This window comes from Astatotilapia calliptera, chromosome 2 (assembly GCF_900246225.1).
Source record: "Astatotilapia calliptera chromosome 2, fAstCal1.2, whole genome shotgun sequence".
Taxonomy (NCBI): domain Eukaryota; kingdom Metazoa; phylum Chordata; class Actinopteri; order Cichliformes; family Cichlidae; genus Astatotilapia; species Astatotilapia calliptera.
The window spans coordinates 4,123,069-4,149,060 of NC_039303.1; the positions used below are offsets into that span (position 1 = coordinate 4,123,069).

The 25,992-nt window shown below is 40.0% G+C and overlaps 1 protein-coding gene across 2 annotated transcripts in view; it reads right to left on the bottom strand.

The window, feature by feature from the left end:
- slit3 (slit homolog 3 (Drosophila)) overlaps positions 1-25,992 on the bottom strand; it is a 244,250-nt gene that overhangs the window by 7,330 nt on the left and 210,928 nt on the right. For both annotated transcript variants that reach the window (XM_026182115.1, XM_026182123.1), the window contains 13 exons: positions 24,689-24,757; positions 24,488-24,559; positions 23,091-23,162; positions 19,699-19,770; positions 19,521-19,603; positions 19,321-19,401; positions 17,601-17,725; positions 15,482-15,579; positions 9,943-10,082; positions 7,745-7,838; positions 6,977-7,114; positions 6,161-6,401; positions 4,460-4,590 (listed from right to left, as the gene is read on the bottom strand). In XM_026182115.1, coding sequence (XP_026037900.1) covers positions 4,460-4,590; positions 6,161-6,401; positions 6,977-7,114; positions 7,745-7,838; positions 9,943-10,082; positions 15,482-15,579; positions 17,601-17,725; positions 19,321-19,401; positions 19,521-19,603; positions 19,699-19,770; positions 23,091-23,162; positions 24,488-24,559; positions 24,689-24,757 — 1,416 coding nt within the window. The remainder of the gene's footprint in view (positions 1-4,459; positions 4,591-6,160; positions 6,402-6,976; positions 7,115-7,744; positions 7,839-9,942; positions 10,083-15,481; positions 15,580-17,600; positions 17,726-19,320; positions 19,402-19,520; positions 19,604-19,698; positions 19,771-23,090; positions 23,163-24,487; positions 24,560-24,688; positions 24,758-25,992) is intronic.

Below are 25,992 nucleotides of genomic sequence, written 5' to 3' on the forward strand. Positions count from 1 at the left end.
GTAACCTGTGTTCAGCATTGTGAAAGTGTATATTTTAACGCTACACTTTAACAATGCTGAAATGTAACCCAAATGGCGAGTATCAAACTCAAGTCTTGAAGGTCAATGTTGTGTGACTTATTCCACGGCCAACTCTCTTCTCTCCTTCAGCATATTTCTCGAGCTGTGGAAACATCATTCATGATCAGTGAGATGTCACAGCCGTCATTAAACGAGGTGGTAACTGCATACTGAGCTTGCCACTTGGTGAAGCAGGCTGTCAGTGGGTGATATCTATGTGTGATAGCAATGCATGCATGGCCTCTTAACTAAATTACATGTATGGAAAAATACAGAATGTATAGAAAGTGATTGTGCATGTTTTATGAGGAAAGAGAAATGAAATTATTACATTTGCTATCATTTAGGTTGCACACAATGTGCTTTAATGGCTCTTAGTAATGGTTATTTTAATAGCTATTACTGTAAACTGTAAAATTTGTTGACAAATGAACTCCACAGGGGACCTTACACGTAATCTGTAAGAATCCACAGACGGACTGGTTTCTCATTTAACACTGGTCTGTGTTATCTGGCCATGACTGCTTCATTTCAGCACACTGTGCCAAACTGGCTTGAACATATCGCCCAGGCTCTCTAGTTTCTTCACAAGATAACTAACCCAGGGATCACTCAGAAACATCCCAGGGACTGGCACTGGTTTCTGGCGCTGGCTGTACAACCGCTGTATAGTCAGTGCCATATTTGGGATCTGCCAGAATTGCTGTGCTAAGATTGTGGTGGTTAAACAGTTACGCCATTCTGGACACTATCAGTTCAGTGGTGGCAGGGTGTTTTGTGGTGCCTGCCCAGCCATGTGGTTTGAATTAGTTTACAATGTATTTCTAAATTAGGGGAGATAAGACAGACCATTTGAAATAGTCAGAGTCATGTAATCAAAAAATGGCAACGCATAGCAGCTTGTGGTAAAATAAGCCTCAGTACTGGAGTTCTGCCTTGTCTCCTTTCAGAGACAGTGTTTACTGAGAGCTATGGCATTGTAGGCTTAGACACGACTTCATTGTATGGATCTTTGTTTCATACTCTGTCACTCCCATATCCGGATTTGTTTTTTCCCATTTGACACTATTTTTTCTGCTTTTTATGTTCTTAAAGTACCGGTATACGTTCTCTCTCTACCCTGTCGTCATCTGTCTCTCTCCACTTTTCTCAGTTGTTCTTGCACTGTGTCTGTCTGTTTCCCTTCCAGGCGTGGCCCATGTCAAGTTAACAAGACCAGACAAGGATAATTCCCTGACTCAGTCTGTGGTTTGCTTTTTCCCTCTGTTCTTCGCCCTCTTTCACTCCATCCCTCGGTCATCCCTCAGTCCTCTCTCATCCATCCTGCAGTTCAGCTGCATTACATGGTCTTTTCATTTCGACGGCTTCCATCCATCTGTTTTACCCCTTCCGTTTTCCTCCTTTGGCGGGAAATGTATTCTACTCAGTTATCTGTTTATTGTGTCGTCTGGTCTTTCATTCATGCCTTCCATCCAGCATCAGTCCATCCATCTGGCTTTCTGGGTCTCTTTCTATCGTTATCAGACTGTTAGCTTATCAATCTGTCTTTCTATGCATCTGTGTGTCTCTGTTGCTGTCCCCTCTCCTAGTCAACCCTTTCAGCCCTGCCTCCATCCCACCCCATCTGTGCCAATATCTAATTAGCTTCATCCCATCATTTTCAGTCTTTCATTTGATCCTTCCTTCCTCTATAATGAGCCATTCCTCTTGTATTCTCCTTGCTTTTCCCGATATGTCATTCATTGTTAAACACAAGCACATATTCTTTTTAAGGTCATATTTGATATATGTGGCTTCCACATGTCACCCTACCCAAAAGAAACAGAATAGCACCACAGAAATCAAAAGATTATACAAATGTCAACAAACAAGTCAAACATGATAGTTTAGTAGGTTTTTCTTTCCAACCAAGAAAGAACATCTTTAAATAAAGGGCTGCAGCTCTGAAGCTGAGCTGAATGCCTAACTGTACTGGTGGAGGTCTGGAGCAAAGTTGATTACTATCAATACATGAGTCTTCTGAACAACTGCTAAATATATAACACAGCATCTCTATTGAGCTATGGCCCTCTGTGGTAAAGGCACAGCATGGAAGAAAAAAAAATCAAAAACTGAAAGATATTGTCCTAAAGGCAAATTCTGATTTTCCACCCAAATGGCGCAGGTTGTATACAAGGTTTAAATCGACCCAATGTTTATCACATTGCCTAACCCATATGGAAATCGCATCTGATGAAAAACATGCCATCATATCAGTAGATACAAACACCAAATGTCATATAAATAAAGGAGCATATATTGTCTTTAACAATTTAACTCTACTACAAGCAAAGACTTTCTTGCCTTATTTTGAGATTTAAAATAAATGTAATTAACATCTATCAATTTTAATTTATATAGAACCTGAATTTCTGTTTTTCAGAGAAAAGCAAATCTAAGTTTGTCTAATGACATAGAAGCAAATCAGGCAACAACAACAACAACAATAATAATAATAATAATAAATGTTATTTATAGGCACCTTTAAAGATCCTCAAGGTAAATTTACATTAGTACAACAAAATAAAAACATGAGGAAAATGAGAACTAATAAAAAAGTACGAAAGTATAAAAGCTAAACAATAAACTAAAGTCAATCTGTATGCAGATTTTACTGTAGGTAGATTATTCTGAACAATTCCTACAAAAATTTGACGGTGTAAATGATTCAAATTTGAAATATCTGATGCAGAGCCAGTCTTGCCCTTGACCTAGTAAACTGTGGCTTAAATTTTCTTCTCCTTGAGTTACTTAAGGGATTTGTAGTATGATGTAATACCTTAATCTTAAACTTAAATTCATTATGAGCGGGCTGCATATTATCAAAAGACCACAGTCTCCTTTTCTTATGACTTTGTTTTTATCCAGAGAAAGTGTGAAAAAAACCCACAAAGGAAGAAAATCACTCAGAATATACAGCAAGGAGAATGAAGAGTGAATGAGAACCCCCCTTACACACACACACACACACACACACACACACACACACAGCCACACTTTTATACACTGTAATAAGAAATAAAAGTCTAACAGTATTGTATTTGGATTAGCAGCGTGGTGGACTCACCCTACCCTGTGCAGTAAACACTGTCTATGTACAGTAAATATCTGGTCTAATATATGGCGTTTCATTACAAACACCCACGAGCTGTTTTTGATATTATGTAGTAACATAAATACACATATGTTTGTGCTGATGAGCCCACGTTACAACTTGTATAAGATTCTCTGTGTGTTATATATCCAAAAACCACTTGAGGTAATATTGTATGCAGTTTTTCATATTGTAATTTTGACATTGTATTAGCCCTTTCTCCTCGTCTTATATGTGTATGAAATAAATCTATGGATGACATCACCCTCAGTTTATTTTACAGTGCACCCTGTAGCCTTCAGACGTGGAGTTGAAAAAACTTAATTGGCACTTAGTAAGTTGTGTAACAACAGCTTACATCACTAATACTGCTTGAAACAGGATACACTATTTGACGTTGCTTATTTCAGGGTTGCATTAAGTGACTGCTTATTGTATCAAGTGACTTATTATTTAAACATTTGAATTGAAGTTTATGACTTGTGTTACAAAACAATGCACATCTTATTTCAGTTGGATAAAGCGACCAAATATAAGTATAATAACACTAAAAGGCCTCACAAAATTGTTCTATTACTGCTAAGAAAATGTTATCATGTTCTTTTCCTTGATGATCTTTGTTTTTTCTTATGGTCAATACTATAAGGGAATTTTTCTAGAAACTATGACGCACTTGCTGTTTTTGCAAAAATATGTAGGCAGATTTGTGTGTGGATGACTAAACCACTGAAATCCATTTTCTTGGTGACTTTAGTTTTGTGTATGTGTATATATGCATATTTTTCTGTTATTTTTTTTAATCACTTTGAATCCCTGTAATGTTTATCGAGTGGCTGTAAACTCAAAAATATATGTCTATGTGAGTGAATGCTTTTTGTAATCTTTAACCTACTGTTTACTCTTTGAACCTTAGTAATTGAATTCTTTTTCATCATGGTTTTTTGGGGAAGGTATGCATCTATGTGCTTTTTATTTTTCAAAGTGTGCTTTTAAAGTAATTTGAACCTACGTATCAACACAATGCTTGTTTTAACTTTAATGGAATGTAAAACCAAAATCATTTTAATTGATGCATTTCCACGTCGGAGTAAATTCGATAATAAGTCTGCTTACATTAGCGAGATAAAAGTGATAGAATAGTGGATGAATCTTTATTCTCTCATAGGTACTTAAGGCATGCTTAAACTTGACCTTCATAATGATTCAAATAAGTGAATGTGAATTCTAAGAATGTGAAGGACAGCTTTTCTGTTTTATGTGGCCTACCTGTACACAGTGGTTGGTGGGTAGTTGGCGATGTCGTAAATAAGACGTATGTGTCCCTGATAAAGCTCAATTGCCAGAGGATCATGGTCCTCCTTGTACAACAAAATACCGTTGTCTTTGTCTGTAGCCACCTGGAGAGAGAAAAACGTTGGACACAAAAACAGCCGTCAAAAATTACAGAATTTGATACACAGTCCACAGTTTGTCATATTTTTCATATTTCATTTAATTCAGTAATCATCTGGTAAAAGGTCATAGTGGCACATATAGAAGGAAATAGACCTGAATTGTTCATTTTTATTTAGATAAAAACAGGGCTTGTGTGCATATGACGCTATAATATCTGTGTGTATAACAACATATATAATAGCATCATGTGATGTTTCATTACATCATTTAAGCAAATCAACTTCAACTTAGCTAGTAAGCTAACTTGCTAATTTAGCTAACTAGCTAAGATCATCTTAGCTATTTTAAACTTGTTTTACTCAAGTGATGTAAGTGAGGTTTTTTCTAGTAAAACAAAATTATGTCCCCTGTTCAACTATAAAACAGATTGCTCACTGCTCCCAAACGTACACAAACTTGAAAAATATTGACCTCCAGACCTCAGAAATGATCTACTCTGTGAAAAGCTAATACTTTGCTTCAGTTAAGATTGCTGATGCATATCTGACTCAATATTAAAGCAGGTTAAATGGGTGTCTGATTTACGATGGTTATTTTATACCATCAACTGTAAACCATTTAAAAAGAAAACAAATTCCACCACACTTGTCTCAGAAACACACTTGACATGTCACACTTGCTCGCGTGCTCCTTTAAGCGCTAACTAACTAGCAAGTGGAAATGGGGCCATGGGGCCAAGCACTTAACACTCTGGCGTCAATGGAGCATAGCCAAGTCAACACCTGCTAACAAGCTGCTGGAAAAAAGAGAAAGCCATGCAGGCCAAAAAGAGAAAAAGGGGGTAAGAGGTGTAAAGTACAAAGAGTGAGAGAGCAAGTGAAGTGGAAGAGGGAGGAAAGAAGAAGATGCATATATGTGGATGAACAGAGAATTTGGATGCAGCCTTAAAGAAAAGAAAAAAGTGAAAAAAGGAGAAGGAAAAAAGCATATAGTAATTTATGAAGTGCAGTGGCTCTTTCATTCTTCTATTTCTCTCTCTTACCACTGACTCAAGGCCTCTTGGTAGAGTTTTAATAGCCTTGGCCCTGACATTGAAAAGTCCTGGCAAGAACGCAAAAGCACGCACACACATGCACAAGCGCAAGCCCCCATGGTTCCAAACAGGTGGTAAATATCAATTAAACCACCTTCCTCTTCCTGTTTCTCTTTCTCTGCCTACTTTATTTCTCATTTCAATAAAAAAGAAAATTATGTGTCCATTAGGACATGACTCTCAGGTGTCCAAAATGTGTGGTCTGTGTGAGTGTGTATGTGTGCGTGGGCACGGTGCTCAGTGTGCCATGGAAACAGAGGGTGGAGCAGATGTTGGCTTTGCTTCATCTGCACTAACTCTATAAGCTTGAATAGAATGTCTCACAGCTCTATTTCAAGCGGCACGGAAATCTTTTAAGAGGAGTGCTACAGAATATAGCCTTTGCACCTTTGGGTTTATTTCAAAATAAAAGCTGACTGTTGGATTTGTAAACCTTGAAAAACAAAAATGAATGCACAGAGGTCAAAGGTTAACCCTACCTGTAACGAAATATGTGCAGTTGGGCGGAGTTTTGCAGCTGGCAGCTCCACATACCCATCACGACCCAGGAAGTGAACAGTGGCCATTTTGTCGCATTTGCTGCCATAGAAACCGGGCATGCAGCGGCAGATGGGCTCCCCAGCAACCACCAGGCACTGGGCGCCGTTTTGGCAATCGGATTGGTCGCAGGGGCTGGTCTGCAGCAAGATCATTGGTGGCGGGTTCTCACAGAAGAGCCCGCTGAGGCAGAAGTAGATTAAACAGAAGATAACTTATTTATAGAGCGTTAATTGGATGATTTGTTTATCTCTATTATGTGACAAAAGTTGTTTACTACTTGTTTTGTAATGTGTCTCTTTGAATTACACGAGGAGATTGCAGTGGCTAAAACAGAAAGCTAATAATCTTGAAATATTGAATCGGGGACCTTTCCTTCCAAACAGATTCAGTATATTTTCTTGTTTTCACCTGGATCATTCTGAATCTGTGAAACTTCCTATTTTTCCCGTACAGTCATTTTCTAATGGCTCTGTCTTCCGTTCCTTTCCTTTTCTTCTGCATATCCATGACTTTCTCTCTGTTTTTCCCCCCTCAGCCACTGATGATGAATTTGTTTCTCTCTCGCCAACAGTCCCTGCTATAATTAACCACATGGTGCTGCATCTGCAGCACACACACACGCGCAAACACACAGATGCACGCAGTAGGTCGAAACAGTCAAGTCTCTGATTATGAAGTGCCATCTGTATCCCCTCCCAGTCTGGCCCTCCAGTCTTTCACTGTGTTTGTGTCTGATTTGTTTCCATGACTCTCACCTGAAACCCTCTTTACAGACGCAGGTATAGCCATTGACGGCGTCCACACACTCCGCTCCGTGCTGACACTTGTTCTCCAGACAGTCATTATAGTCCTGCTCGCAGTGCTGGCCCACGTAGCCTGGTAAACACTCACACCTTGAGTGACATGGAAATAAGGATAAAATTACACAGTGTGTGGGCAACAGACTTTTCCTCTCGCCTACAGGTGTTTTACTGCATGAAGAGGTGACATGTTTGGTTCGTTTCTACAGCTCAGTCAGTAACAGAGCTCTACTTTTATACCATATTTTCCCATTTCTCATGGATAAGTGTGGGAAATGTTTGTGTAAAAATATTTTTATATCAGTTCCACATTCGTAAAACATTATCCACACAGTAATGAGGAACAAACAGAATCGGCATTAAGTGAACACTTTTTAATGATCTTAACTCACTAATTAATTTAGATACTTATGAAATTATTATAGATCAATGTGAAAGGATTCTGCAAGAAACATTAATTTAGGCTATTAAAAAACAAACCTTTTCAACATGGAAGCCTTTAATCTGATAGCATAATAATTCATTATTTATAATTTATAAAAAGATTGATTTTAGGTTTATACTGTATAAAAGGTTTAAACACACAAACGTTCAGTGTAATATAACATTTCCCCCTAAAAATGCTTTCACTTGTATCACAAAAAGCCAGCTTTAACATGGTGAGCTCGCTGTCACTTTCACACAGTGTTTTTCAAGGATCCCCCAAATGTAACTGTTGCCCACCTGTAACCGCGGCCAACGCGAAGGCACTTGGAGTCATGCTGACAGGGGTCAAAACCAGGGAGACAAGGGTCAGTAACCTCGTCACACAGGTCACCTGATGAAAAAGAAAACATTTGCTGTCAGCAATTTAGAAACTGTGAGGCTTAATCGTATTTTAGGCTTGTGTTTTATGCCTGCTGCATCATCACTGAATGATCTGAATAAATATTTTCAGAATTTATGTGGGGGAAAAACTGTGAAGGTAAACAGAAAAATTACACTTCAGAAGAAAGATGGGAGTAGGGGGGCACACTAAACTTTTCACACATACTCTCTGTAATCTTCAAATAGCAGTAGGGGGGGAAAAGCATCCTGGTCAAGGCTTTAGATGTGCTGTGGACGTCCTCACGCACAAAGGGAATAGCGCTATCAGCATTTTCTCAGACCTGACGGAGAAGGGGGTTAACGCTCTCTGTAAAAGTGGAGGCGGTCTAAAGATGTACACACACATACACATGCTGAAAGGGTGAGAAGGGTTAACAGTGTGTTTAAAAGCAGTAGTTGAAGTTAGTGGTAGGAAGGAAGCGGGTATTGAGAAAGGTCAAGCACATTTCCATCATTCTCTGCTTGCTTTCATCTAATCCTGCTGCCTTCCCGCCCTGTCTGTCTCCAATACCCTCGCCTCAAATCACTTTTAGGCACAGGTTTTTTGAGCTACAGTACACCGCAATTTCTGAAAGGATGTTTGACTTGTAAAAAAAAGAAAAGAAAAAAAAGCATGCTGTGAAAGTAAATTTTAATTATTCAGTCTTTGAGCTCCCTAAGCAGACAATTTCACACTTCAGGCACTTTGTTAAAGATGCCAAAATAAATTTATCAATGTGGAATTACCTGAAATACCTTAGAATAATTATCATATGCAAATGAAACTGTGCTACAGAAAAAGATGTTAGGCATGATTTACCTGATTTAAAATCATTTTACACAATAATATGATCATATGAGAATTGTGGGAGATTTTAACAGATATAAAGACACAAACTGTTGACACTACATCCATGCAGCTTGGTTTATCTTCCACCAAGGAGGGTAATGAAGTGAAGGTATGTGATCTTTGTGCTTTAGTGCTGCTTATTTCAGGAACAAGGCATCAGAGGTGGAAAACTGGGGACATGCAGAGTTCCAGAGCAACATATCTGGACATTGTTGCGAATTTTCTAAAACACTGATTATCTTGTTGCCTTTTTCACACCAAATTATTTAATACTTTCTGAATTGCAGTTTTTTTTAAATTTCACAAGGGATTAATTATATTTTCTTGTGACCTCCTGACCTTTCCTCCATCATCTGTCTAAAATGGATTTTTTACCATAATCAAAATGCTACTGTGACATTTAAATTGTTGAGCACGTTAAAGAAACCTTAAATCAGCTGTTTCAAAGGTCTTATGACATTAAATCTGGATTTTTCTCTCTGTGTTGCAAATATGACGTGACAGTCCTGGTTGCTGAGTTTGGAGAAAGGAGAGTGACTAGTAAAGTACTGTCCTCTTAATGTGACACCTGATGATTGCGCTGCGGTTCACTGAGCTAAGTGGGGAGTTCGGTGCCAGAGGAACCAGCTGTGCGCATGAACGTGTGTGTTTGTGTGCAACAGCTGTATGTGGTAAGGTGGCTGGCAGTGTGCAAGGACTCTGAGAGCCAACAACGATAATGACATGGTGTGTGTGCTGCTGAGTGTGTATTGACTGAGGTTCAGTGTTAAAGGGGACCTCGTGTTTGTGTGTGTGCGTACGTGTGTGTGTCTTAGAGGACACTGTTACACACAGAAAAACTTAAATTCAGAGTCAGCAGTTTAGCTTCAGCGTGCCGGACTCTGCCAGGGCAGCTCTCGCTCCTCTCAGCCTTTGCCCTTTATCGGCAATTTCTTTACCCTTTCCGTTGCTCTGTTTATTTTTCCCCTTCCCTCTAGTACACAGTCAATCTTTGCCATTTCACTCTCATTCTCCTTCTGTCTCCCTCTCATGTGATTGCTCTTTAAACCTCCTGCAGGAACAGTTTCAGGTCACTGCAGAGAGCCTGTCAATTACTAACTTACCATCCAGTAAACTGGAAAATATGATTTTGTAAGTGTGGGACTTGGTGACCCTCCCAGCCTCTCAGGGGCAAAGACTGAGGGTGCATTATTGAAAGTTTTTGTGTGTTTGTGTGGGTGTCTACCTGTGTAGTTTGGAGGACAGACGCAGGTGTAGTTGTTGATCCCATCGATGCAGGTGGAGTTGTTCTCACAGTCGTTGTCTTCGCAGTCATCTGGGTTTATCTCACAATGTTGGCCCTCAAAACCTGGCGGACACGCACAGCTACACATGCAAAAACACACAAAATGTGTATTATTACCTAGCAACTGGGCAAGATCTGAGGACTCATCATCAGCTCCTCGTAAATGCTCCTGTGAGAGAAGTTTAAAGAAGAACTATTGAATCTGTAGTTAATATTCTTACATCCTTTTCATTTAGAGACTCCACTTCATGTCTCATTAAATTCCAACAAGTTGCAGCTATTCCTGCAGCACACATACTTCCTGTTAATCTATTTTCTGCGATAAAGATTAGGGAGAATCAATCCTCCCTTTCAAACACAGCCTTTTGATTTATGTCATCTCTCTTTCCTGATGGGAGATGTTTTATTAATAAATATCAGTCAAAATTCCTCAGGCTTCTACTGAGGTGAAAGGAAAAAACTTTAAAACAAAACACCCACCTCCAGCTAAAAGGAAGAAAAAAACAAAAGAGAACAAAAAATGCTGAGATACGCTTAGTTTGATGCCACTACGGTTGGACGCCGCCCACCTGGACCACTCAAAGGGAATTATCAAAGCTTCCTCCTCTCCTCCACTTCTTTCCCTCACCCACCTCTTTTCTCGTCAGCCCTTGATCTCTTCCCCCTTTTCACCCTTTGTATCTCAGTCAGGATAACTCCTTCAAACAGATCACACTACCTTTAGGTGAAGATCACTCACCCACACACAAACACTCCAAGTCTAATAAATCCAACCGCAGCTGCCTTTGACAACTCGCCCTCTCTCTCACGACTCTCTGTTCTTCTGTTCATCTAGACATGATTGATTTAAATTACTTTTATTGGGAAAAACTGAATTTTACATTAAGTTCACCCAATAAATGAAGCAAGAGGATAGCTGCTTGTCAGTGACAATTATCAACCCACACAAACCCATTCACTCGTTTTTGTGGCACAATGCTTTGTCCTTCCCACTTTTTTGTACATACAAAATGTGTTTAGTTCTTTCTCACCGCTTTCATTTCGCAACAAGTGAAATGAAAGCTTTGGTACCTACAGTAAGGAGTTTTTTCTCATGTATCTCACAATACTCACTGGTTACCACCTCCCTATCTGTTTTCCAGTTTAGAAAACCTGCACTTAAGCCTTCACTCAAAATGACATAAAATAAATTTATATTCTAAGATATAATGAGCCTATTATTGCAAGTTGTTCAGGCTAAAATATTCAGAAAAATGTGGGATACTTATGCAGCAGAGACAAAGGGACCACTCCCAATCCAGATGACTTAATGAAGCAGAAGAAGAGAAAATAAAGGAAAAATAAAAGGAGTGATGAAGTAAAAAGAAAGGAAGAAGATATTAACTGTTCCCCATGAGAAAAAAAAAGAAATAAAAATGCAGAAACCACTGACTGGGTCAAGGATCACCGTTTCACCAATCAAATCCAAGTCCTGACATTTAAATGATATAGTTTGACAAATGGAGCTGTGCTAAGAACCAAAGTTAATTGGACTTCCTGAATATGCGTAACTGATTATATAACATGTTAAAATGTCAAAGGGGCATGGTCTCCTTCCCTTACTGTCTTTCTCCCTTTATTTCTGTCTCTCTCAGAGGTCACAGGGATCTACCTGTGTTTCTTTACCATTAAGGAATCATCTGAAAAGGGTAAAGAGACCCCTAATAGCATTACCACACAAGCCTTTAAAGGCCAGAAGCATATCAGAGCTTTTCAAAGGGCAAAGGCCTTGTTACTGGGGTTGAGAAGGAGACAAATCTGGTAGAAAGATATATGACAATTGTTGCAATTACAGCCGCTGTTTGTCACAAGACTTGGACAAAGGGTGACGTTTTGGAGCGGCACTGATTACCCGGGCAGGCACGGTCGAGGATTCTCACACACACACAGATTGCATTTGTTCTACCATGGGCGGTTATTAAGCAGGAAAATTGAATTTATATTCTAAAATATAACAAATCCAACTAGCAAGTCTCAAAGACTTCTTAAGTGAAATATAGTGTATTTGATGCGGTTTGATTCAATTTAATGGTGAAAGGGCCGTTTTGCTTAAAATGAACCACATTAAAAAGTCATACCGCAAAGGGTCTGTTTTTAATTAGTCCCATTTCTAAACAATTGTTGGCCGTTTGATTACTTTTGGTCTGCGGCTTGTGCCATAATTTTCAGCACAAAGTAACTCTGGCCTTAGTTTTTTAGTCCAAATAGGATTAAGATTATAGGGGACATGGAAGGCTTAAGGAAGCAGTTCTCAATGTTTTAGGTCGTAGCAATTTAGTATGCTTAAACAATTCTGCAATGTAACTTTCAATATTTCAAGTTGCGTGCAAAAGTCCAGGAGTAAAACATCTGCTTTGAGTGTTATCCACCCATTAAATGAACATTATCCACTGCAGTTAGATATGTCTAGCAGGTGCCCTCTTGTAGCCATCTGTGGGTCAGAAGGTGTATTATCATTTATCTAATTATTGCTAGAGGTAGAGAGATTATATAGGGCATCTTTGGGTCAAGTAAAACGTCCACTGGACTCTCTACTCTGGTAGGTTAGCAAGTACAGCTTTCTAACATGCAATACCTTTCAACCAAAAAAGTAACCATATTTCTTTCCTAACACTAACCAAGCAGTTATTTGGTATGTAAACTAAACCAATCAGCAAGCAGTTGTTTGGCTTAGTAAAAGTCTAGTCTCCTGGGTAAAAACTTAATTTACTTCATATGTTGAAAAACTCATCATCTATGTTTTCCTAGCATAACAACAACCACTAAATGAGGTGATAACAGCCTGTTGAACATACTAGTTGGCAGAGATGCGATCGCATATTCAAAAAAAAAAAACCCAAGAAGATCAGGTGAGGATAATACCCTATATTATCAGAATCAAAGTCAGAATAGTAATTAATCCCAGAGGAAATCATGTGGTCACATACACACAATGATGGCAACAGACACCCTTCTTTATGATCTGTTTCTCACTGCTGGAAGTACTCTGTTTGGTTTAGGCTTATGCTGCTTGACCTGAGGGTGCAGAAGGCAGCACAGCTAATACACATTTGCTTGCTGTGAATTCTCTGGACAATTACCTGTGCTATTCTCCTATGCATGTAATCAGAAATTACACAGACTTTCTACTAGAGAGTTAGTGGGTTAAAAACCCTTTGACATTACATATTTGCGTTTTCACCTAACCTGCACCTCAGCTGCACCGCATGTGCAAAAACAGGTTGCAATTCTGAATGTGTTGGGAAAAGATGGGTGGGGAAGTGAATGGGTGATGCACAATGTTATTTTCCCTAAAGCACTGCCACTGAAAGGCTCTTGACCACTGGAGTTGCACTGCAGCTAGGATTCACACACTATGATTGTGTTGGGCAGCTCCTGAGTCTGAATATACACTCAACAAAAATATAAACGCAACACCTTTGTTACTGCTCCCATTCCCCATGGGATGGACGTAGAGACCTAAAATTCATTCCAGATACACAATATAACCATCCCTCCCAAACAGTGGTCACAAATCAGTCCAAATGTGTGGTAGTGGGCACATCTGCTATATTGAGATAATCCATCCCACCTCACAGGTGTGCCACATCAGGATGCTGATCTGACATCATGAGTAGTGCACAGGTGTACCTCAGACTGCCCACAACAAAAGGCCACCCTGGAATGTGCAGTTTTGTCTCACAGCAAAATGCCACAGATGCCACAAGCAATGAGGGAGCGTGCAATTGGCATGCTGACAGCAGGAATGTCAACCAGATCTGTCGCCCGTGCATTGAATGTTCATTTCTCAACCATAAGCCGTCTCCACAGGCGTTTCAGAGAATATGGCAGCACATCCAACCGGCCTCACAACCGCAGACCTCGTGTAACCACACCAGCCCAGGACCTCCACATCCAGCAGGTTCACCTCCAAGATCGTCTGAGACCAGCCACCCAGACAGCTGCTGGAACAATTGGTTTGCACAACCAAACAATTTCTGCACAAACTGTCAGAAACCGTCTCAGGGACGCTCAACTGCATGCCCGTCGTCCTCATCGGAGTCTTGACCTGACTCCAGCTCGTCGCCGTAACAGACTTGTGTGGGCAAATGCTCACATTCGATGGCGTCTGGCACGTTGGAGAGGTGTGCGCTTCACGGATGAATCATGGTTCACATTGTTCAGGGCAGATGGCAGCTGAGAATGTCCCAGTTCTTGCATGGCCAGCATACTCACCGGACATGTCACCCATTGAGCATGTTCGGGATGTGCTTGACCGGCGTATACGACAGCGTGTACCAGTTCCCACGAATATCCAACAACCTCGCACAGCCATTGAAGTGGAGTGGACCAACATTCCACAGGCCACAATTGACAATCTGATAGACTCCATGCGACGATGTGTTGCACTGCATGAGGCAAATGGTGGTCACACCAGATACTGACCGGTTCTGGGTCCCCAGACCCCCAATAGCGCAAAAAACTGCACATTCCAGGGTGGCCTTTTGTTGTGGGCAGTCTGAGGTACACCTGTGCACTACTCATGATGTCAGATCAGCATCCTGATGTGGCACACCTGTGAGGTGGGATGGATTATCTCAATATAGCAGATGTGCCCACTACCACACATTTGGACTGATTTGTGACCACTGTTTGGGAGGGATGGTTATATTGTGTATCTGGAATGAATTTTAGGTCTCTACGTCCATCCCATGGGGAATGGGAGCAGTAACAAAGGTGTTGCGTTTATATTTTTGTTGAGTGTATGAAAGCGTATGAATGTAAAATAGGAAGGTTCCTGAAAATGAAGTAGCATGTTCAGCATGCTTTGAGAAAGTGAAAACATGAATATAAGGATCAGATAAATAATGGATAACCTCCTTGAATTATCCATTCCTCCATTTTCTTAACTATTCATACAATTTAGGGCCGTAGGGTCATGGGGTGAGAGACACAGTACAACTGGATAGAATCTAAAGTATCAAAAGTGGCGTCAGTGTCTTGGTCAAACATGAAAAAACACATTTTCAAAACCATCCCTGGTTTAACACCAAATTCTTCCATAGCCTCATTGATTTTTAGTGCAAAACCTGCCAGCTACACAAGGGTTTGAAAGCAAAACTAGAGCTGCGCTGGTGTAGTCAAAGTACTAAAGCTGTCTTAATTAAATCTTACTTAAATGCAGATAAACTCTGCATTCTCCTCATTCTCCTAGTGTATTCTCCTAGTGGTTCATTAGTGGTTGCTCGAGGTTGACGACAGTCACAAGGTGAAATTGGTGCTGCACCTCCTTACAATTTGGTCACGAATAGTTTACAGTGGCGGTATAAAAAATACCCCCTTGTCTGCAAGTTCGTCAGCCAGCAGACCCCAGAAACCAGTCGTAATTTTGAGACTAACAACTGGTACCACTGACAAAACTTCCACAAAGCATAACACTTAATAACAAACACCGTTGTACCTGAAGTGGTCTTCATGGCCAGGATGAATGTGGCAGGTTCCTCCATTAGAACAAGGAAAGCTAATGCAGGCATTGATTGGTATTTCACAGTCTTGACCCTAAAGGAGAGGACAAGACATGGAAAAGCAGTTAATAACTGAATATTGTGTCTTCTGTTACTACTGGAATAAGTGAAGCTGTCATCAAACTTCTTCACTAGTGACATAATTTTATTGTCCGGCACATTACAGTTAAGTGTTCTTAATTTTATTTAAATGTATTTAAATTGACCACTTGGGAAAAGACAAATGTATGTAACTATATATATGTGTATATATTTATATATACATTATATCTAAATATATAGTTCCACTGATAAAGTTCTTTTTACTATTTATGTTGTGCTCTTGTAGTTTTTCTTTTTAAGGACAACATATTTTTAAGGTGTAGTAAAAAAAACAAACCACAAATGTAGTGGACATATTCATAAAACATGTCTACTTCTTTGATTCATTACTTTTCCTGGTAAGAAGTTTCATTCATCAGAGTCCTAAAACCTCTGTCAGCCAATATACCCACTTGTTCTGATCAAAGCGCTTTATTTTTGTTTTTAATCTAAACCCATCTTTTTATTTCCTTTTCTATTTTATTCTTTACTTTAGAACTTCATGTTGTGTTCACAGCCTCCTTCATTCATTTCTCAACATATTTCTCACTGTTCCTTTATACTATGTGTTCTCTCCATTTCTCCCACAACACCCTACCTATGACATTTCTTGTTCCTTTCTTTAACTCACACCTCTATCATCCCATCTTCTGTACTTAATTGTTGTTTATTCCTCATGTCTTCCCTTCTTATTCTCACTCCTCATGTTCCTAGTTGCTTCTTTGAGTCTTCACACATTTTAATTAATGTTGTCCCAGTGGATGCCAGTAAGAAAAACATACACATAGACATGTACATACACAGACACAAACATACACAGGCATGCACACTCCAGCAGTCCTTCCCGCACTGTGACCTTGGCAAATGATGTGTTAATTAAAAGCAAGACCAAGGCTTTCTCCTGCAAAAGTGCAAAGGTTATGCAGCATGTGTTCTTGTAAAACCTAAAGTCCTTGCACAGATACTCACGTGCACATATACATGCAAACAAGCACAAACAGATATGCATGCAGTCTATTCTTTAGAAGCTGGAGCTCAAGGATCTCTAAATACAGATACGCAAATAAGGGGTATGCCGATGAGTACAATGAGTACAGTCTCAGTCACCATTAGTTCTACTTTGGATCCTCCGTTCATGCTACAGGATGAAAGCAACCCCTACATTTAAAATCAGTGTCATAAACAACTATTTATGACTTTCTTTTTTTGCAATGTGCAGTAAGACACCACTGATATGCACATGCTCGCCTATGCAAACTGCACTGAGTAGAAGATGTGCATGTCTTTTCTAATGCGAACTATGAATATTGACAGCTATTACACCCTTTATCTTTTGATCATTCAGTACCTACAGTGCAGTCAGCTTCGCTCCTCATTTCTCTATTGATAGACAAGTAGATACATTATGCATACAAGGCCAGAGCTAAGACTGATAATACTCCTAATGCCAGAGGATTATGCAGCCTGGCTAGTCATCTAGGACACCTTTCAAAAAAGCAACTATTTCTAGAAAAAGTGAAAATTTTGCTGCGTGATGCACTCTATAATTCAGAGGAGTTGAAATAAAAAGGAACCACTAAATAGTACGCAGTTACAAGGCTGTAGGCGCGGGAATAACACGGCACCAGAGGTTCAAGGACTGATTTCGACTGCCTCCATATCAACTGAAAAAATTTTCACTTTTGATAAATCACTTTGTAAATACTTCCAAAAACACCAGCAAGTATGGCAAGCCTGATAACAACCAAGCATTATGACTGCAATAAATCAATATAACATTTTTATGAGACCATGATGGAGTGCAAGTTTAATCAAACTTATAAATTAAAGTACACACTGACCAAAAAAGGAAAATGTATATTCTAGTGGCTATATTATAGTTTCAGATGTGGACCAAGAAAACAAGTTTTAGAAGCGAAACATATTATGTCTGACCGCCACCTTCAGTGCGTCTCTGTCTGCTGATATTCTTACCTTGAATCCATACGGACAGGTGCAGTGGTAAGATCCTGCGGCATTGGAGACACAGGTACCATTATTTTGGCAGGGAGCTGAAAGGCAGGGGGCGCACTTTGACATCAGGTTGATATCCACTGGACCTACAAATGATAACAGACGTGGGAGAAAGCAGAAAGAAGAAGGAAAAGTGTCAGAGATGTGCACAAGAACACGTGTGATCTCTCTCAAACTCAAGCTACGTAGAGGCAAGAAGTAGAGTAAGATGGGATCATTTTTAGTTCATGACATGATGCATCTTTATGCAGCACTAGGTTTGCTCATGGAGTCCCAGCCCACTTTATAAACTCACAAACATAGTCAACAATGGTCATGTAATGCAGCTTCATTCTTTTTAGCAGATTACACTTTTCATGATATTTCTTTTATCTGTGTAAGAAGTCTGCTTCACAGTTCCTTTTGTCATGGTCTGGCTGTGTGGCTGTAAAATTCCCTGGTATCCACCCATGGGCAGGGCCTACAGCCTCCCTCAGCTGAAGCTGATTGAGGCAATCAGGTTGGAGATTTAAGCTGCTTGCTGACACTGCTTCCTCGCCAGTTTGTCAACTACCCTATGTTGGTAACCACGCCTCACGCCTCATGTTCATGAATCTCACGTGCTCTACTAACCTTGTAATCTCGTGTTCTAGTTACTCCAGGAACACTCCATCACACTGAACCACTCATCTTGGAAATCTGGTTAACCCGCCAGCTCTCGGACTCATCTCCTTGCCTCACCTGCCTGCCCCCCTGTCCTTACACCACCTCGGGACCTTCACCACTCAGGACAGCTGCCACACACCACCTAACCCACCTGGACCGCACCACCTCTCCCTCAACGCTTCCATCTCTCACCTGCACATACGTACCTATTCACCAGCAGCTGCCGTTGCTTTCTTGGACCTGTCCCCTTGCTTATCCCTCTCCCCTGGCCAAGAGCCTCACGCCCCATATATCAAGCCTTAAATCAAGAACTAACGTGAACGTCATTTTGGTGTTAGTTAATAAACCTTTGTTAAACCCTTGACTCTGCCTCTGCCTTGGGTTTCCTGCACGTGGGTTTGATTTTTGGTGCTCAGCCTCCGGCCGTTTTGTGACCCTTTCCCGTCTGGTCTGATAGCAGAGAAGCCCTTGATGAGGTGATGTTAGAGGTCTGCTGATTCTATATGAGTTTACAGAATCCAGCCAAGAGGTAGAGGGGATTTATTTTATACATTTATATCTATGGTCAATCCTCTAATATAGCATGATGTATTACCGGCTGAGCTGATCCAACAGGCTAAAGGCTTGAGTGTCTGGCAACTCAAAATGGATCAGTCAAACGAATATGTTTGGGCTTTAAGCCACTACTCTTACCACCCAGCTAACAGGAAAAAAAAACCAGCCTCAGCAGCCTAAACAAATAATCTGCATTTCATATAAGCTTGTCGATTTTTGACCATGAGCTGCCATTCTCATCTAAAGCTGTGAAACTCAATCTAAGGCAAGGCTAAAGTCATAATGTTTTCTCCCAAATGGCCTAAAACTAAAACTCAGTAGTTTTAATGGGAAGAAAGTAAACTGCAAACAAAAGCTACAATGAAATAAACACACTTGAGTCTGTAAATATAATAACAGCCCAATCTAGTCTAAATCCAGGGATTACATGAGTGGTAAAACAATATATTGCACTTAGTACTATGAAAATATGTGTACTTACCTTTGCACTGAAATCTGTTTAATGGTGTGGTGAGCAGCAGTCTGTCAGCCATGTCAGGAGGTCCAGTACAGCGAGCAATGCCTTAAATACCAATTTTAAGTCAAAAGATATTCAGTATTTTTCTTATATGCAGCATTAGATGTTGGTGAACACACGTTTTTGGTTGAACAAATGCAAGCATATTGACTGTGATTTCTTACCAGGCTCTTTAAAGCCAGCCTTGACCCACTGAGAGAGCCAGCGCAGATCACAGTTACAGTACAATGGATTGGCACCAAGAGCCCTAAACAAAGTTAAAAGCATAAACCAATACACATTTACTCTGTGGATACACATATGTAGAAGTGCAGATGCAGTACAGACCAAAGCTGTACTTACAGGTGGGAAAGAGAGCTGAGGTGGTTGAAAGCTCCCTCCGGAATAGTTGAAAGGTCATTACCATGAAGAGTCCTGGAGGAGAGAAGCAGAGAGCAAAACAGGAGCATATAAATATTAATCATACCAGCGACCTTGTTACGCATTTAAAAAGGAAGATTTTGACCTACTGTTACTGTTATTCTGTAGTTAATTAATTTAATTAGGTACTCTGTGTTTCTTAATCATTCTTTTGTAGCAAGGGAGGAAAAGTGAAAGAGCTTTTGACCTCGGTCCACTGTTACGTCCTTATCCACTTGCACCACAACATGATTTTGTGAGTACTGCTTCAGTAAATGCTTTTTGTTTTTAGTTGGTCTCCCTTCATATGGTACAATTTCAAGAGGTCATACACAGTAGAGAGCCTTTATGAGGCGTGGTGATCTAACTCTGTAGATAACCTCAGGACCTTTGCTGGGGTCTCTTATATTTTCCTATTTTGGTGCCTTGAGACAAAAGGACGTTGACATTCTACAGACCCTCACTGTGTCCATTGACTGAAAGGTAGGGTAGGGTACAATGAACTCTGTGGGATGAAAAAAATCCAAACATATGCATTACATATGACTCTTGATTAAATATTTCTGCATAGAGCTCTAACTATATATGATAATTGGCTCACTGTACAATTTGTTAGGTACAACAACTACCTGTTAAATCAAATATTTAGCATCAAACATCAGCCAAAACCATGGCAACAACATTAGAATTAGAAGAAGATTTGTGGAGCCAGGGATCAAACCACTGACCTTTTGACTAGTAGATAAACTAGTACGGTGTAATAGTAGAGGTTAATTTCTTGGCACACTTTGCTCCTCTTACTAATTGAGCAAAACCCAAACAAGGTGTACCGAACATAGTGCCCACTGAGTGTGCATACACTATACACAGCTATTAGTTTTAACCTTGTGGTTTAATAATTAGATTTGTATCTTAAATGTGCAGCTAAGGTTTAACCATAGCTGGCAAGGGGCTATTGACCAATGTTAAAAAGGATTATATCCAAGGAAAACCTATCCATCATATCAGAGCTAAATGAAAGTGACTGCCCAGTTGCCTAATACTCACTTTGGAGCAAGCTAATACACCAGTCTAACCCTTATAGCTGCATGCTAAATTATTCAAATTTATTTGTGGTTCCTCAGTAGCAGACACACCATCATACCCTTCTATAATGGAAAATAAATAAAATATTTATGAAAGAATAACACAAAATAAACAGAAAGCCTTTTTTCATTGTTGTGCAATAAAGCTTGTTCGGGTCTCTGAATGGAATATAAACTGTCTCATACGGTCATCTCGCAGACGGTGGTGTGCGAGCGATCATGTGTGTCACAGTAGAAAACTGCAGGTCGAGAAGCGTATTAGTGTTGATGTGTGCATTTTTGTTATGTACCACTGGGTTTGCATGTATGTGTTCGTGTCTGTAGATGTGTGTCTGAAACTTTTTGTCTCTGAGGGCTTAGAGACTTCAGAGTGTGCGTGTGTGTGTCCTTTGTGTGTCTATCCATTGGAGTGTGCTGCCTGCTGGATAGAAGTTCACATTCCATTAGAGTGAAGGGCTGTAGCAGGGGACAGCTATCAAACCAGCAGTATTGGAAAAACTGTGCATGTGTATGTATGTGTACTTGATTTTTGTGTGTGTGTGCGTGCGTGTGTGTGTGTGTGTGTGTTATCGCTGCTTAATGCCTTTAAATGTTTATGTGCATCTCTGTGTGCGTTTGTGTAGCAATGTATGGTGGTCTCACAGCCCCCGTCTATGACTAGCCCAAGGGGGGTTGTGGGTAATGAGGAAGTGACAGTGATGACTGCCTGGCAACCAGTTGCTATGCGGGGGCAGAGAGGGATCAGTCCCGACGGTAACATCAAGTAAAATGAAAGCAAGAAAGCAAAAAAAAAAGAAGAAGAAGAAGAAAAAAAAGCGGTCACTAACTTCTGGGAGGTGAAAGCATCATAAGAGATAACGCCAGTACAAAGAGAAATGGCTGAAAACAAATCTGAATTCTCTGACAGTGAAACTCTTTTTCTTGCTAAAGTTTTGCTCACAATAATCACCACTGAAAGCTAACTCATATGAAAATGAAAGTATATTTTGAGCCAAGAGTTGTACCAAGATTAAGAACCTCAACACTGCCATTGTTTAAATATTTTAGATTATGAAACAAAAAACATTTTACCACTCTAACCACAGCAAGACCACTTGGGCTGCGCAGAAATCCAAAGTTATTCAGCAAAGCAAAAGAGAAAAGCAGCCTTGGTTGAGGCCGTGTAGTTTTTCATCGACAAAAGCCACCTCTCTTGGCTTTTTTGTGGCTTTTTCTCCTGCAGAATTCAGATGTGGTTGTGAGACTTTGCTGGAAAGACTATTGGAAAGACTGCTGTTGTCTTGGCTTTCTGACATCACACTTTAATCACTATCATATTGTCAGAAGTTGTAATTTGAGTAAACTGACCCTTTAAATGGCGATAAAAAAATGACCTTTACGTAAACATTCTGAGATTTTTTTCATTTACAGCTTTAGCTTCAGACCTCACTATAGTGAACGGGTGTTTTCAAGGAGCCTTGACATAACTAAACAAAGCTTTCGAGGATAACCAGCTTCAACCTTCAGTGATTCTTATAGGCTTTATTCAGAGAATAGGGCTTAACATTATCTCTGATGAAAGCTTAAAATATTCACCAGTGTCATCCTTACTTAATAAACTTAAGGTATCACAGCAAAACTGACACTAATAAATGTTGATTTATGATACTCAAGCAACCCCACACTTAAGGATCAATACGATTTGCTGTTATACAAGTACGTTATGTAGATGTTTACACTTGTGTGCACCGCATACACAGATTGGATAGTATATTCATATTTTTGTGTGTGTGCAGCTCGTTCCATATGTGTGAGGCAAGCTGGTCAGACAGCAATAGTCACATGCACACTGTGTGTAGGCACGCATGTGGGTTTGTGAGACAGAGGGTGGACAGCCAAATGGATGACTGAGAGAAACAGAGGCTGAAGGTCGATTCATCAAACACAACATTGGGCGGAAGAGAGAGAAAAGGAGGAGAGGATAGATAGAGGAGAGCGAGAGGGAGAAGCGCATGGCGAGAGGCAAAGAATTCAGATAGAAAGGGAGTATTAAAGAAATGGGAGAGTGCGACTTTTATCTTATTTTAGTACCCTGAAACAACAGATGATTGGGTGGACTGTGACTCATTTTGCAAGTGGGTCTTAATATGGCACTCAGCCTGAAATCAGGGGAGTGATTAAACTTTGATTTAACTCTGTAATATAACAGGCAAGGGGGAGTGTTGAATATTGAATCCACTGCGGCACTTAAAGATGAAGCTCGCTACTCACAGCAGGCGAAGTGACTTGAGCCCGTCGAAGGCATGGACAGGGATGCAGCGAATCTGGTTATAACTGAGGATTCTGTAAGACAAAGGACACAAACAAGGTCACACGATTTAACTCTACATCAGGAGGCTTTTTGGGGTTTTTTGTTTGTTTGTTTTTTCAAAATATGAAAAGATTATTCAAGAGATGACACAGTAGGTTTGGTTTTTATAAAAACTTGGTACAGAACCTTTTGCCACTGAAGGCTAGACAGTGAAAATTAACACCAGGGGCACATTTCAAATACATTAGAAAAAAATAGTTAAAGATAAAAACACCTGCCAGAGGCAAAGGTCAAAGAAGAGTCTGGAAAGTCAAACTCCCACACCACAGTTAAATGTAATTTCTTTTAAAACTGCTAATGAATCCAAATTTAAGTTTGGCAACAAATGACAGATAATGAAGCGTCCCTTAAGGATGCTACTATTATTTGAACACAATATCATGGTGGCTAATAATGATCCTAATGTAATAAACAGACACTATCTGAGATGTATATTCACGAAAATAGCAGCCAAGGTAGTAGCCAAGATTATTCCTCAGCATAATGCTCAATGAAGCAATGCCTAATGATAATTACTGACTGTCAAGAAGCTTAATCCTCATCTTCTCTGTTTCACCAGTGGCCTGGACCCATTGAGAAAATATCCCAACAGCCAAGAATAATGAATCCTGGAAAATCTGATGTGGAAAGTGAAACACGCCTCTCTGCCGCTACCTTCAAATCTTCCCTAGGTGTGATTGAGCTGTGCACAGGATTTGTATCTGGTGCTATCTAGGCGCAGAGAGTAGAAATCTGTAGTTGCAGGACGTAGCTTGGAGGCGTGAATCAATGTGACTTTATGAAATATAAGTTGATATATAGCCATTGTGTTTATAGATTCTTTGCTTAAAAAGAAAGGCAAAACTAAAGTTAATTCCATAAATTAAAAGAATAATTTATGTAACTTTGTGAAAATTCCTGCAGAGGTAAAAAAAAAAAAAAATAGAAAAAAACAGAGGGAGATGGGATAAAAGCAGGAAGAAGAGCCAACATTTCAACAGGATAAATTTTAACATTTTAAAAAGGAAAATATTTTAAATATGAAAAATGCATTGGGGCAAAAAAGAACATATTATATGTGTATGTTAGAATAGAAATAAAGGAAAAAGAAGATACAAGAGGAGGCTGAGATGAGTGGATGGGGGTGTGGGGTGGGGGGGTGGGGGGGTGAAGAAGTGATAAACCTTAAACGAGAGACTGGAAAATGAAAACAAGGACGAAGAGAAATTAGGAGGAAGACAAAAGTATGGAAAGAAAAAAAAAATTATATGTACATGTGCATGCATCAATAGGTTCATATGTTGCCATGGTAACTTACAGTGTGGCTAGTTGAGTCATGTTGTTAAAGGTGTATGGGGCCAAAGCACTGATGCTGTTGTTGCTCAGGTCCCTGTGTCGACAGAAACTTACATGAGGGACCCATACAAACACATACTGCATGCATCCATATTGGTTTCGTAAACTGGAAAATGATGTGGCATATGTGCATTCTGTTCAAGGTTATGTGAGAGGTACATACACCAGCGACAGCTGTTTCAGGTTTGCCAGCTCCTTGGGCACAGATGTCAGCATATTACCCTCCAAGTAACTGCAAGAAAAAAATGCATACTTAATATAGTATTTATTACATACACAAATACAGCCATGTGGAGGGGTGAATTGATGCCAAGGGAGCAAGTAAAAGTTTTGGATTAGTAACTTGTGTCTCATCAACAGTGTGGAATGATACAGAAAGCAGACAAGAAGAGAAGGGTATAAGTTTGTGCTGTTGGTAAGAAGAGTGAATGAATGAGATGCATAACAACCAGCATAACAGGAATGGAGCTTCTTGCATCCACTAGCTTTGACTGTGAAGAAAACAAAAGAACTCATTTAAAACTGACCACCTCCCATTTATCTCCCATTAGGTTATTTGGTGACTGGCTGTAGGTGTAAATGTGAGTATGAATGGTTGTCTGTCTTTGTCAAAGTCTCCGTGACCCTGAATTGAACAAGCAATTAAGGAAATGGATGAATGGACATCACACGTTCAAGGTTGTGTGGCTGTGCACTTCTGGGCCACTCCACAGACATTCCTTTCAGATCATTTGCACATGTATGTTTGCGATTTCCCTATGGACCACAAGCTTCTACAGACAGCACACATTAGCATCTGTGTCAAACTGACCCAATCTTCATGTAGACTGAGAGAAATAAATAGAGTTCTCAATGGGAGGCTCTGCAACAACCAAGCCAGAAGTTGCCACATCAGGTCGAGAGCTTGACAGTTTTTTTTTGTGTGTGTGTTTATGATCTGTTCTTGTTTTGTTTTTTGTCTCCCAGGGCTAGTCTGTCAAGACGTGTACTGTAAAAACTAGTTCATGCATTTATTACTTCCAGGCTGGACTACTGTAATTCATTATTATCAGGATGTCCAAAAAACTCACTGAAAAGCCTTCAGCTAATCCAAAATGCTGCAGCAAGAGTCCTGACAGGGACTAGAAAGAGAGAGCATATTTCTCCTGTTTTGGCTTCCCTTCATTGGCTTCCTGTTAAATCCAGAATTGAATTCAAAATCCTGCTCCTCACATACAAGGTCTTAAATAATCAGGCCCCATCTTATCTTAATGACCTTGTAGTACCATATCACCCTATTAGAGCGCTCCGCTCTCGCTCTGCAGGCCTACTTGTTGTTCCTAGAGTATTTAAAAGTAGAATGGGAGGGAGAGCCTTCAGTTTTCAGGCCCCTCTTCTGTGGAACCAGCTTCCAGTTTGGATTCGGGAGACAGACACTATCTCTACTTTTAAGATTAGGCTTAAAACTTTCCTTTTTTCTAAAGCATA